This window comes from Prionailurus viverrinus, chromosome B1 (assembly GCF_022837055.1).
Source record: "Prionailurus viverrinus isolate Anna chromosome B1, UM_Priviv_1.0, whole genome shotgun sequence".
Taxonomy (NCBI): domain Eukaryota; kingdom Metazoa; phylum Chordata; class Mammalia; order Carnivora; family Felidae; genus Prionailurus; species Prionailurus viverrinus.
In genome coordinates, this window is record NC_062564.1 from 155,805,997 (window position 1) to 155,820,676 (window position 14,680).

The following is a 14,680-nucleotide window of genomic DNA, read 5'->3' on the forward strand; positions in this document are numbered from 1 at the left end:
TCTCAAAACTATCCCTTCTAATAACTACTTAATTTCTCTTCTTGCCTTATTGACTCTTTAGAAAAAATCATCAAAGGCTTGTATATATATTCCTCTGCTCATTTGATGGTTGGCTATGTTTCATTATTATACCCTTTTTGTCTTATTTTTATTTTTACAAGTAATTTATTTATTTATTTATTTATTTATTTATTTATTTATAAGTAAGCTCTGCGTCCAATGTGGGACTTGAAGTCACAACCTTGAGATCAAGAGTCACATGTCTACTGACTGAGCCAGCCAGGTGCCCCATTATTGTGCTCATTTTAAAAGGACAGGAAGGCTTCACAAGGTTAGATAAATTTTCCAAAGGCTATAAACTATAAAGCAGCTTGGACAGAACTTAAATCAAGATATTCTCATTTAAGGCTTTACTTTGCTTTGTAATATAAAGTTTAATGCCATCAATGTCATTCATGTAATTATTGCCATTTGTGTGTTTGTTTTTTTAAGCAATAACATCATAAAGACTTGACCCATATCACCTGAAGAAATATATATGAATAATTACAGAACAAATTGGTCTTTTAAAATATGTGACTATAATAAGCACAAGACCTTTTTTTGCTGATTTTTTTATGTTGTAAAAGCTGTTACATAGATACCAAAGTATTCACTTTTGATAGTACTTTAAAAACAACATAAATGGTAATAAAGTATTACTTGCAGTTTGCTTTATACCATAAAATAAAAGAGACAAAGAAGTTATCATTTACACTAAAGTAATAAAATATGATATGGCAAAGAAAACTTATTTTATAAGCCTATTTATTTATTTACTTACTTACTTACTTATCTAAATTCAATTTCATCAGGAACAGACAGTCCAAGGAACGAATACTACAGTTTAGAAGGGCAGTCTAATTGTACATAATTCAAGAAAGTAATGACTATTATCACAACTAAGTAACATTACGAACTACAAAAGTCTACTACTCATTGTAGATAATTCTTATTTTGCTCCATTATATCATTTCTCTAATCTCTTAGCTATCCTTTTCAGTAAATTTAAACAGATGATTCCTTCAACAAAATTAACCACTTAGTGTCAATACACTTTTGTCACTGAAGTCTTTAATGTATTGCTTTATTCTATAACATTCATTAAAGGCCTACTATGGGCAAGAAACTGTGTCAGGCACTAAATGTAGATGAAAAATGGGTGACATAGCTGCTATCTGAGGTAGTTCGAGGAGAATGTTCAAAAGTCACAGGTGACCTCATGAAACGTCTGAAAGTACATTCATTTAAATAAAAACATTTAGCCAGGTTAATAATAGCACAGGCAAATTATATACAATTACAATTTAATATATAACATATATTAATGACTAATGTACATCTCCCCATTACAATCTCTCTCAAGTGTCCCAGCCTCTGAAGGGACAACATAAAATTTTGGTTATACTGAGAAACTATTTTTCTTTTCAGAAAATGTAAATTAGCTTCTTTTGTATATATATAAAAAAGTACTACTAGTGTGGAAAGGAATGTGAATATTTTCATATCTCTGCATGGCAAGGGCTTTCTGAGCATAGAGAAATAGAATTTGGATTAAAGGACAAACCTTGGAAGTTAAAAGATGGCTGAGTAGATAGAGAGACTTCTGGAGTGCTTTACCTCCCAAGAGGGAAGCGTTAGCATTTCCAAGGGGTTAAAGCCTGGAGCTATATATTTATATACCATAGGACTTTCCATGGGGAGTTGGGTTTTCTCTTCCTCTCTCAGAAGGAGAGGGGGGCCAGCTTCATAACAGCTCCTCTACAATTGCCCAGATTAATAATCTTGGGATTCTTCTCCTCTGGTGTAAAATCTCCCTTGTGCTGCTCACAGGGTCACCATTCTACTCTCTTCACATTGCTCTGAAGGGGGAGATGGGGTGTTGGTAACTGATGTGGTTACTGCTCCAAGAAATAACAGTCTATCCAGATACAGAAACTTTGTATTGGCTCAGGAAAAAAAATAATAAATGTACATCTTAAGAGCTTCTCATGTTGAAAATCAGAGTTTTGGGAAAAAGTTTTTTTGAAGACAAAGCTTCATTATACTTATTTTCAGGCAGATCAGGTCATCTCAGTAGTCAATAAATGATCTTATTCAGCAAAGACAACACATCGATCCTCATCATTCTGTCACAAGATTTCAATAGAATTAAAACTAGGGATAATTTAGAGTACCAAACTTAGGATGGCTAAAGAAAACAAAAAGAAAAATCACTTACTTGATATTATCAAGGCAGCCCGATTCAGGTTTCAGAATGGCAGTATGATGAAACATTTTATATAAAGCGATCCCAAGGAAGATTACATTAAGCTGTAATGTAAAAGGTACTGTTATGTAGCATAACTGGAATAAAAAAAAAAAAGTAAGTCTATTCTCCATAACAGATGAGTTGTTCTGGGAAATTAGCTCTCACTATACTTATAAAGGAATTGGATCATAGGTGATTGCCTAGTATTTTAGCAAAGGCAAGAAGCCACTTTAGGGAGTTGGGATACCAATGAGTTACAAAGCACCATTATGCCAAAATACATACAAATAAAAAATCAGCAGCAGTTGGAATGATGTTGTGGAAATTGTAAAACAACTCAAAGCCAGGTATATGTTGAAAAAAATGGGCGTCTGGGTGGCTCAGTTGGTTAAGGTTCCAACTCTTGATTTCTGATCAGGTCACGATTTCTTGGTTGGTGAGTTCAAGCTCCATGTAAGGCTCTATGCTGACAGCATGGAGCCTGCTTGGGATTCCTCTCTCTCCCTTTGTCTCTGCCCCTATCCTGCTTGTGCATGTGCACGTGCTCTGTCTTCTCTCTGTCTCTGTCTCTCTCAAAATAAATAAACATTAAAAAAAATAAAAAACCAAAAAAAAATATTCCAGGTGTGTTACTATTTCTGCCCTCTGAACGTGGCCCCAAATTTACTGTTTGGGGATATATTTTGTGAACACAGCCCCAAATTTACTATTTGGGAATATATTTTGAAATGTTACATTCCAAAAACATAAATACTAAAATCAATAATATATTTTTGAAGAGCTAGATCAAAAGGATTATAAAATGGTGGTAAATTCTAATGCTACAACAAACTAGGATTAAAGTCCAGAAAACACTCAATGATACTGTTATATCACTAGAATCATCAGAGAGATGATAGAACTTAAAGCAAAACAAAACAAAAAGTTCCAGTGTAAATTCCACATATTACATATATACAAACTATAGAAAATATATTGAACTGCCCTTTGTGACCTGGTTTGTTTTAATATGTTCCAAAATTTAGGATTGGTGGGGTCGAGGAAAATCCAATTATAAGCCCTATTGAAGTTCTCTCAATAATACAATTCTACAATCCTTTATCAAATCCAAAAAGTCTGAAAAGTGAGAGTATTAAACAATTAATTGAGTGGCCAAAAAGCCTAACCTTAACTAAATCTATTTGGTGGGAAAACTGAACTTGTACTGACATAGGGTTCTTCTATCTTTATTCCATTTCCTTTTACTTTCCCATTTTTTTTTTCCTGCTGAATTATTACTGTTTGGTTTTAGAGTCCTGCCTCGTCCCTACTGTTGATATTCATTGATGTGTTTGCTTTGGGCAACTGTTTATTCTCTACTAGGAATTCTATCTAATATGCAGTACATGTACCATATTGTCTTTCTGACATTTGAAAACTTTCTGAATTCTAAAATATGCCTGCTTCAAAGGATTTCAGATAATGAATTGGAGATCTATATCTTATTCAGAATCAAGAGGCCATTTTATTTGGAGAATGACTTTGTATTATAAAATGATGGGTATATAAATAATGCCAAAAATAGAAACTAAATTACAATAAATAATTCATATTTGAAATCAAGATATTATGCACCTAAAAATACAAAAAGAAGTATGATTCCGAACACTTGCGTAACTTATTTGTGCCATTCTTAAGTGAAATCCTTTTGAATTTTAAAGTTTTTAAGATTTATATAAAAAACAAAACTGGAAGGAATAGTAAAGTATATTGCCACATTTCCAATTTCTGATTTCATTCATAGTTCAAATTATGTAAATGAAAGACAGGAAATATACTGTTGTGAAACTTGAAGTCATTGCTGTTCAAAATCCTACAAAGCCAAATAGATTATGTTGGATCAGGCTCCTAAGGAACTATGGTACTGCATAAATATTTGCAAAGGCATGTTTTCTACTCCAACAGTGTTGATTACATGTTTTACAATATAAAAGTAGACTCTAATGAGTGTCTAATTGCTTGAGTCATATAGGGTCAAAAAGTAGATGCTTTTCCCAAATTCACCTATGTAAATTAAAGATGGCCAGATCATAGAAATTTTATTTTTTGACCTGGGAGACACATAGTTAGTGAGGAGTTCTTACCATAATTATCAAGGTCGCTGGTCCTATAAAGCTCCAAATGAAGTAGGTGTCAAGTCGGAGCCAACATCTGCAATGAAACACAAGGGAGAGAAGGGATTAAGGACTGGGTATGGGACATACATCAAAAGTGAGAGAGTGACAGAGAAGAATGTGAACTGCAAAGCATCCCATTGGGAGACAGGAAATATTACATTGCTTGTTCATTTAAATGCTGAATTATGCGCCCAATTTCTGACAGCACTATTGATGGAGTAAGATAATTACCCCTGGAGGAAGCAGGGAAAAAATGGCACTAGGCCTATTTGCTAAGTCCTTTTGTGTCTGTCATAGGACCCTTAAAAAAAAAAAAAAAAGAAAAGAAAAGAAAGAGAGAAAAAGCCATACACATAGCCATTAAATCGAGTAGCTTTAAGCTATCCTTTTCTCTCCAATTATGGTGCTACATAACCTGTCTATCAGCTGTCAGGCAAAGTGACATTTTCCTGTCAAGAAGATCTGAGGAAATTCAGTACAAAGAAGAAATAAATTTGGTATCAGAAGATTGAAGTTTAATTAGGTTGGGCAGCCAACCTTTGAGAGTTCTTGAGTCTGAAAAAGTGCATTGTTACTGCCAATGCTTCTGGGGTTGCAAATGATCCTTAGCATCCCGTGAAGTTGATTCATGACCCAAAAGTAAATTATTAATCACTTAATTTCAGTCACATTTAATACTCCCCCAATTCTTAAAGCCTCTGGGAAATTACATTTTCATTCTTCAGGATGACAGGAAGACAAAATGGAAGTGACTAGTTATGAGAAAGATTAATGTAAATTTTGAACAAATTACATTTGATGTTAAAAATCATATCTTGAATTATTTGCCATTTTGCTATATTTGAAGAATAATCAAAAAAGAAAACACCTCCAGTGGAAAATATTCAAGAGTGGTTTGCTAAGTAGTCTAAAACTGCAAGTCCAAAGTAGATAAATATCTGATTATTATGAAAATGTTACTTAAATCTCAGTAATAATGGACTACCAGAGAAGGTATGAAGAAAGGAACTTATCAATGTCCATCGGTAGAGGAATGGATCAATCAAATGTTTTCTATTCATATGAGGAAATGTTATAAAACAGGTAAAAGGGAGGAGGTGGATTTTTATATGTCAACAATAGAGATCATAACAACAAATGCCTTACACCTTTGAACATGCAGTTCACCCTTGAACAACATAGTTTTGAAGTGTGTGGGTCCACTTCCATGTGGATTATTTTTTGATAAATACAGTACAGTCCTGTAAATGTACTTTCTTTTCCTTGGGATTTTCTTAATAACATTTCCTTTCCTCTAGTTTACTTTATTGTAAGAACACAGTGTATCATATATATAACATATAAAATATGTGCTAATTGACTATTGATATTATCAGTATGGCTTCTGTCTGGTCAACAATAAGCTATTAGTAGTTACGTTTGGGGGGGATCAAAAGTTATATACAGATTTTGGACTGCACAGGGGTCAGCACTCAGAGCTCTTCAAGTGTCAAGTGTATATTTAAAATATTACTTATATTTTTGACAGATATACACACACATATAAGTAATTTTATTTAATTGAAAGGGAAAAAATCAAACCCATATTAGTGTTTGCCTCTAATATGAGAGTAGGAGGACTAAAAGTGGACCAAAGGGCTTAACCATATGTTTTATTTTAATAATTACTGGAAACAACATGCCAAAATACAACAGTCTAACATCTGAGTGATTGAGGCAGTGATGTTTACTGTTTTTCTTTTGACTTTTCCATAACTTAATTTTTTAAAAAAGGTTAAATCTTAAATTTTTAAGCAAATTAAAAATAACCATATACTCTGAAAAGATCAATTTTAAAACAACAAAAATCCAGCTTTCTTCTACTAAGTTAAATATATGTAATTTCTTTTTTTTTTTTTAAATTGTTTTTTCAACGTTTATTTATTTTTGGGACAGAGAGAGACAGAGCATGAACGGGGGAGGGGCAGAGAGAGAGGGAGACACAGAATCGGAAGCAGGCTCCAGGCTCCGAGCCATCAGCCCAGAGCGTGACGCGGGGCTCGAACTCACGGACCGCGAGATCGTGACCTGGCTGAAGTCGGACGCCCAACCGACTGCGCCACCCAGGCGCCCCAAATATATGTAATTTCAACAGAAGTTTAATATTTGTCCTCCAAAAAGAAACTGACTACAAGTTCATATTTTTTTTACATAGATGGATATTTTTTCCTATATTCAAGATAAACATAACAATCCTACTTGAAAAAATGCTATCATGGAAACAATAAACACTTAAACTGCTAGCTCTTAGCTTGCTTAATTAGTTATCTTTTTGTTGGTCTGTTGTCCAAAAACTGTGGTCATGGAAAATAAAAGTATGGTGGTGCCAACAAGCAGAATCAAACCAGAAAATTCAGGTTTGAAATATGAATATTATCTTCATGCTGACCGCAGGGTAGTTTGCTATCACCCTAATACAGGTGTGTGTGTGTGGAGGGGGAAGACCAGAACAGAGGAAGTATTCATGAATCTCTCTTGGTTCTCATCAAAGACCATATTTTCCTTCAAGACCTCAAGATAAGAACAATAAAAGACAAAGCATGGACATTTTCCCATATTAGAACACACACACACACACACACACACACACACACACACACACAGAGTCCAAGAATGCTGCTGAAATTATAACATGATACAATACTAATAAATTTTGTAATGGCTGTTAATAGTATAGCTCCTGTTGTTTTGTAGGTCAAACGTGTTTTTGAGAACTAATTTAAGACATAAAACACATCTTCAAATTCTTTTTAAAAGAAAATGTGCTTCAAGAACTTCTGAAAAAATGTTACTCTACAGGTTAAGGATTCTTATAAAGATAATTTACATTATGTTATTACAAAGTGCTTTGGACTAGGTAGGGAATTTAAAATTTTTAAATCATCTCACCAAATGTGTTGTTAAAATGAAATAATGCCATTAAGTTTTAGCCTTACAAAGCTTCACTTTTTGGAAAACAGTCTCAGCAAATGCTTTATTTGGAAATAAACATGCTTTTGGCATAGTGATCTTTAAATGTGGAACTGAAATTACTTTAGAAATTATTATTTTTTTATTTTTTAAGAAAATGCTACAATATCTATTTGGTGTAATAGATTTAAATTCCCTTTGGAGAGGATCAGTGAAAGAGGCAATATGAAACACTTAAAATGTACTGAGTAAATCATCCCTTCTTGAGCACTCTCTGGGCTTGACTATCTTCTGGAAGGCAGTGTGGCAAAAATCCCTTTTCTAATTCGATTGCCATATGGCCACACCTGCTGTTGTTTTTGGCCACATGCTGGTTTTCTCAAAGCTTTCTCTCTTTCCCATTAACTACCTTAAAAGTTTGAATGAGTTCCCTGTGCCAATGTTGAAAGAATTCACCTGGCTTTAAGGTAAAGGAGAGTATTATGTCAGGTGTTTATTACATGCATGGACACATATTTCCCATGTCATGGTATTCAAGAAGTCTAGGCCATTCAATGTGATGTGGCTATAGTGAAAATGCTCAAGTTAAGAGGAGACAAATGTGAGAGGAACAACTTACTTCATGAAACACAATAAAGTCCAGCTTGCAAATGGCTAGACAGACCTGTTATTGAAGAATATGATTTATCTGAAAATTGCCTTCATCCACTAAGCAATATTTAATTTGTGAAGCCATTAATGTTAATAGACCATTCTTGCTAATTTTTAAGATATGTCAATTTCTTTTTCTAATGAAATTCAGTCATATGAATGTAATTTATAAAGGATGTTTATACCAGTACAAAAGAGATGGCTTGCAGTTGAAAAAGCAAGTACATTCTGACCTCACTACATGCTTATTTGAAGTCATGTTGAAAAATATTGTGAGGTCAGATATATTTTGGAATTCAAAGGAGCACTTGTCATATATCATAAACCTTGACTTTTTTCCCATTTGCCTAATACAAATAAGTCATAAAAATTATCTTTTTGTAGCATTTTTCAAATTGTTAAACCAGAATATATTGTTATATATTTGATGAAGTCTTACTATATTAATACAAGTTTACTGATTACATATTCAAAAGAACGGGCATATTGCAGAATTATTCTCTTCTAAAATGTAAGAAATCATATTGCAAATTAAATAACAAAGTGTTGATATCGAATCAGTCTTCCATAAAAATGTCAATTATCAACCCAGCCTTTATCACCTTCATGTATACACAGAAATAATAAAACAAATTAATTTCTCAAAGTAGAACATACTTCTAAAGCTTATTTTCTTCTACTATTAAATTACCATTTTATTGTCATTTTAAAAAATGTCTGATTCTGTATTTAGAAAACTGGTAAGTTAATTACCCAACGTATATTAAGTGCCACCTAAAACATTTGTTTTACAATGCTTTTAGATTTCAGTAACATTATCAGAATTTACTTCCTTATGTCAAGTTAGCATGTTTAATATAGTGTCATTAATATGCTCTGGGACATTATGTTTTGTTGCCTATTTAATTTACTCTTATCCAACTAGATATCTGACTATTCTCCAGGGTCTGAAACAACATAAGTTAACAATGGTGTTTTCTTCACTTCTACTCGACTCCAAATTGCAGACTGAACCATCCTTGGTGAGTATTAAATGTAGCCAATAAACAATATTTGGCTACTACTAGACCATAAAACTTACAAGGCTTAATTATATCAGGTTGTTTATGAGAGTTTGTATAATACATAATATTTCTTTTCTCTGTAACATATGCAGATCTCTTTATATTTGTACTACAAATATCTGGCAAGATTGAGAGAGAAAAGAAGGAATAAAGAGAATTGGGGCAAGAAAAAAAGGAAGTGAGGGGGGAAAGGGGCAAATATATACTTCAAGCATAATAACTTTGGTTCTAAACTCAGTGCATAGTATGTCTGTTAAGATTTTTTTTAAGTTTATGTATTTTGAGTGAGACAGAGAGAGAGAGAGAGAGAGAGAGAGAGAGAGAGAGAGAGAATCCCAGGCAGGTTTCATACTGGCAGTGCAGAGCCTGATGTGGGGCTCTAATTCATGAACTGTGAGATCATGACCTGAGTTGAAATCAAGAGCCAGATGTTTAACTGACTGAAGCCACCCAGATGCCCTTGTTAAGACTTTTTTTTCCCCTGTTCAGATTTTTTTTTAACGCTTATTTATTTTTGAGATAGAGACAGAGCATGAACGGGGGAAGGTCAGAGAGAGAGGGAGACACAGAATCTGAAATAGGCTCCAGGCTCTGAGCCGTCAGCACAGAGCCCAATGTGGGGTTCGAACCCACGAACTGCGAGATCATGACCTGAGCTGAAGTCAGACGCTCAACCGACTGAGCCACCCAGGTGCCCCGCCCTGTTCAGATTTTTTAATGCCATTTTCATCACAGCACACTCATGCATCTAATCTTGAAATACTTTGTGAGCAAGTATATGAACTGGAAAAAATATTGGCAGAGTGATGCAGGAATGGAGTGTGACCAGTGGTAGTCAAGACTAGCATTTGTGGTTCACCTACAGCTTGGGATCGCAGAATTCAGCACTAGATCTCATAGATGAAATGCAGGTTATATTATCTTCATGTCCCCAGTATGTTACTTGAAAGATAAATGTTTCACTACTTCATCAGCAAAATACATCCTACACTTTTAGGGTGGACTACAAAGGTTAGAAAAGCTTTAATTTATTATTACTAACTGTTGGAATATTTCCCATGGTCCCACATTGCTTAAGTTAATTGAGGCAACAACATAAGAATTGTAATCACTACTCTATAAACGGATGCTTTTAATACAATTTATTGTACTAAATTAGAACAATATTGCTAATCATAAAATCTGTATTTCTTTATTTGTATCAGGCAAATAATAGTACCAGCAATAATAATATTTCTAATTCAATAAATGCTTATATATACCAGATACTTTACATATATGCTTACTTATATATAGGGGAGCTAGGTGGCTCAGTTAAGCATCCAACTTTGGCTCAGGTCATGATCTCGCACTTTCTAAGTTCGAGCCCCACACTGGGCTCTCTGCTGTCAGTGAAGAATCCACTGGGTCTTCTGTCCCCCTCTCCCTCTCTGCCTCTCCCCTGCTCACACTCTCTCAGAAATAAACATTTATTTATTATAAATTTAAAAAGATATGTATATATATATTCATACACATACACATATACATATCTATTTAATCATATATACAAAAACACATATTCTCAAACTTTGTAATAGTTTTGCAAGGTGCTTATTGATTGGAATTATAGATTGGAGAATGAATCTCTGGAAATCTAAGTGACCTGTCCATAGCTACAGCCCCTGAGGTGGGGCTGGAGCTCAAGGCCCTAAGATCTGAGTCACATGCTCTACCCACTGAGCCGGCCAGGAGTCCCCATCCAATTCAATGTTATTTAGCTGGGCTCCTTGTTTAATAATATTATAATCTAGTATTTAAAAAATATCAAGGGGCTCAGTTGGTTAAGCGTCCAACTTCGGCTCAGGTCATGATCTCTCAGTTCATGAGTTCAAGCCCTGAGTCAGGCTCTGTGCTGACAGCTCAGAGCCTGCAGCCTGCTTCGGATTCTGTCTCCATCTCTCTGCCCCTCCCCCACTCGTGCTCTGTCTCTCAAAAATAAATATTAAAAAATATTTTTAGGGGTGCCTGGGTGGCTCAGTTGGTTAAGCATCTGACTTCAGCTCAGGTCACGATCTCACAGCTCATGAGTTCAAGCCCAGTGTCAGGTTCTGTGCTGACAGCTTGGAGCCTAGAACTGGCTTCAAATTCTGTGTCTCTGGCTCTCTCTGCCCCTCCCCCACTCATGGTCTGTCTCTCTCAAAAATAAATAAACATTGAAAAACAATTTAAAAAAATCAATACTCACTTTTCTACCCAAATGATTACATGGGTTGAATAATGAAATGAAAATAAAAAACTGGGGGTGGGGGTTTTTAACCAGCACAGGGGAGACTACCTTTTTTAGAGTTGTTCTTAAACTATTGAGCTAGGGAGACAAATATAAGACTTAATAGATGATTTATAATAATTTTCAGATCATAAAATTTGATTTCAATTATTTTTAAGACCTTGGTTATGCTTCTAGTACTCAATGATGTTCTGATTCACTATAAATGTTTATGACCTAATTGACATATTTCGGAAACCCCTTACAAATACTCAAGCCCACGTTTTAAATCTTGGACTATTCTTTGGGCTTTACTCCGTTCCAAGCCCTCCCTCCTCCTGGAACCTGCTCCCAATCCTTTTCCCATCTACCCACCATGTTAACCACTCCTTTCTCTTATATTATTTGATTGTGAGGAAAGTGGTATAAACTATAAATGTGATTTTCTCTTTAAAGAAAATTTAACTGTTAAAATGGTTTGCATTTTTTGGTAATATTGAGGTAATTAAAATTTACATGAACTAATTAGTTTCAGGTCATAAAATAAAAGTATCTGGCACAAAAATTCCAAATCAGCCCTGTTTAAATTATCGTTAAGTCAATACCAGCCTTTATTGTCTGACGGTATCATTTATTGGATGACATCACTGAACGTGCATACGGATAAGAGTATAAGAGAGACTAAAAGAAGAAACAACAACAGAGATAAAATTGAATAAATGCCCATTGTTAATGGTACAATTTAGAATGTAGTCCACCAGCTGAGAGTTACTTATTTTTTTAAATGACTATACTGATCTTCTAAACTCATTTTTTGAATGTCCAATTATTGTGACTAAATGTAATTCTAAGTACATTCTCGAGAATACAGTCAGCACAGATAAAAAGATTTCACTAAACAATATCAGAAAATAATAATAAAATTATCTTACAAGCATTGTAAATTGATGGCAAACCAAGCAACTTCTCAAAAACAAATTATGTGTGTTTTGTGTGTATGTGTTTAGTAATCAACAACCCTAACAACATTTCATAGAAAAACACATCATAACGCATCAGCCAGATGAAATATGATAGTTACCACTATCTGCATCAAAATAACATTTATTTAACCTACAAAAGTAATTTTATCTCTGATTTTATCTCCCATTGATATGCTTCTCTACTTTTTAGAAATGTAAGCAATTATTACTATTATTATTATTATTATTATTAAAGTTTTCAGAGATAAAATCTCATTGGCAGTATAGTAAAATATAAGTACATTAAGAGGAGAGAAAAGGGAAAAAGGTTTATTATTATTTGGATTACTATAATATATATTCAATGGTTTTATTCTAGATGTACTCTGAGTGGTTGAAACTGAGGAGTAAAAACTTAATAATAATAATAAAGTTCCAATAATAAGTGAAATAGATTTCCTAGACATAAAAATTCAATGTATTGAGCTTAATAAGAATTTACAGAAAGTGGCTGATAATATGTTCTGAATTCTGGCTAATTCCAATTTATTTAAGACTGGATTTGTATTAAAAAAAAAGTCAATGTAGCATATAAGAAGGGGCCGCTGGTAAACAGACAAACAAAAGGAACAGTGCAATTGAGATAGTAGATTTACACGAAAAAAAGAGGAGATGAACAGGGAGTCAGAAATGCCATCCAAAGTCAAATAAAAGCAATGAACAATAGTAACAGAAACTGGAACAACAAAGACCGATTTGATAATAAGGAACAAGATATATAATTCTATACATAGAAATCCTTCGAGTTGTGTAAAAATTCATTGCTTATATTTTTCTTTGAGAAGATATCTTGATTAAACACCTGATAGAAAACATTATCTGTTCATTTCAGCTTCTCAAGTAAATACAAATGACTGAATAATGTTTCTTTCTCCACACCTGCTTCTTCAATGGGCAAAATAGACACTGGGTTGGATGAATTCCCAATCGGTAGAAGTTAAACATTTTTTTCCATGTATTCTGAAGGTCTCTCTGTGGACAATGTATTTAAGATGCACAAAAGAGCCACCAAATGCTCTATGCCTGCCTATGATAGAATTTTAAGCAATTTTCCTTATTCTCCTCTCTCCCTCTTTCATCTATCGTTCCTTTTCTCTATATCTGCTTTGTTGCTCTTTGTGTTGGGAAAAATCATAATTGTGGAACCGAACTATTATCAAGGCTTATTTTAAATCAGTGCCTGGGAAGTAAATTAGCCTCTATTCCCACACAGTAATAATGTCAGTAAATGAGAGCTTCCAGTTATGGTGCAGGAAATTAAAGCAATGATGGCCAAAGATTGAACAGTCACAAGAGACTTACATATTATTGATTCTAAGAAAAGATAGATTCCTACTATCCAGAAAATGACATCTGTCTCAAAATAAATGACTAAAACACAAAGCAAGCAAGTCTGAGTCAGTTTAGTAACAGGAAAATTTGGAAATATCTAAAAAGAAAAAAATAAATAAAATAAAAGCAAATCAGGAACTGCAAGAGAGTAAAATGAAATTATTGAGAAGAATATTCGAATGCTATAAGGTCACAAAAAATTACATATCACTCAACTTAATATCTGAGAGGGGATGTACATTAATTAAAGTATAAAATCCGATGACCTAAGTGTAGTGACTGCTAGAGAGTTCCTTTTTAAGTTGATGAAAACGTTGTAAAATTAGACGGTGGTGATGGGTGTATAACTGTGAATGTACTAAAATCTACTGAAGCATACACTTTGAAAGAGTGAATTTTATGGTATATGGATTATATCAATAAAGGTGTTATTAAAAACAACAACAACAACAACAACAACAACAACAAACTTTTGATTTAATCCCCCCACCCCTAAGAGGTCTTTAGAGGCAAACATTTTTAATGTCTTTAATCCTAATTTGTTCTACAGTGGTCACTGGGATCCACAAAATGAACTCAGACTTGACCACAATTCATAAAGGTCAGATTAAGAAATTATTATTGTTGTATTTAGACAAATGGCCTCACATAGCCTTCACCGTACTCTGGGCGGGGGAGGAGGGGGGACAATCAACAGAAGTGAGACAGTCTTCTTTCAATCACAGTGCTCGTGCCTCGGAACAGACATGTATTCCACTTTAACTGTGCTCCCAGTAACACTTCTGCTTGTCTTCTCTCCTTATGAATTCTCTCTTCTGGGAAGTGAGCTGCTTTATTGCCAGCATATTCAGGCTGCTGATTGCTGGTGGCAAGTCATGAAATTTGGCTTATTAACTTCTGTACAAATTGATGTTATCTAACCTCATCTGAGCCTTCACTACTGCTTGGAAATCTTATTAATGTCTAAT

General features: G+C 34.0%; 1 protein-coding gene across 12 annotated transcripts in view; it reads right to left on the reverse strand.

Moving 5' to 3' along the window:
- The window catches only part of ADGRL3 (adhesion G protein-coupled receptor L3), an 828,952-nt gene that overhangs the window by 79,167 nt on the left and 735,105 nt on the right, over nt 1-14,680 (reverse strand). For all 12 annotated transcript variants that reach the window (XR_007151634.1, XM_047856547.1, XM_047856545.1 and 9 more), the window contains 2 exons: nt 4,414-4,480; nt 2,261-2,352 (listed from right to left, as the gene is read on the reverse strand). Coding sequence is in view for 11 of the 12 variants with exons in the window: in XM_047856547.1 (XP_047712503.1) it covers nt 2,261-2,352; nt 4,414-4,480 (159 nt within the window). In the remaining variant the exon portion in view is untranslated. The remainder of the gene's footprint in view (nt 1-2,260; nt 2,353-4,413; nt 4,481-14,680) is intronic.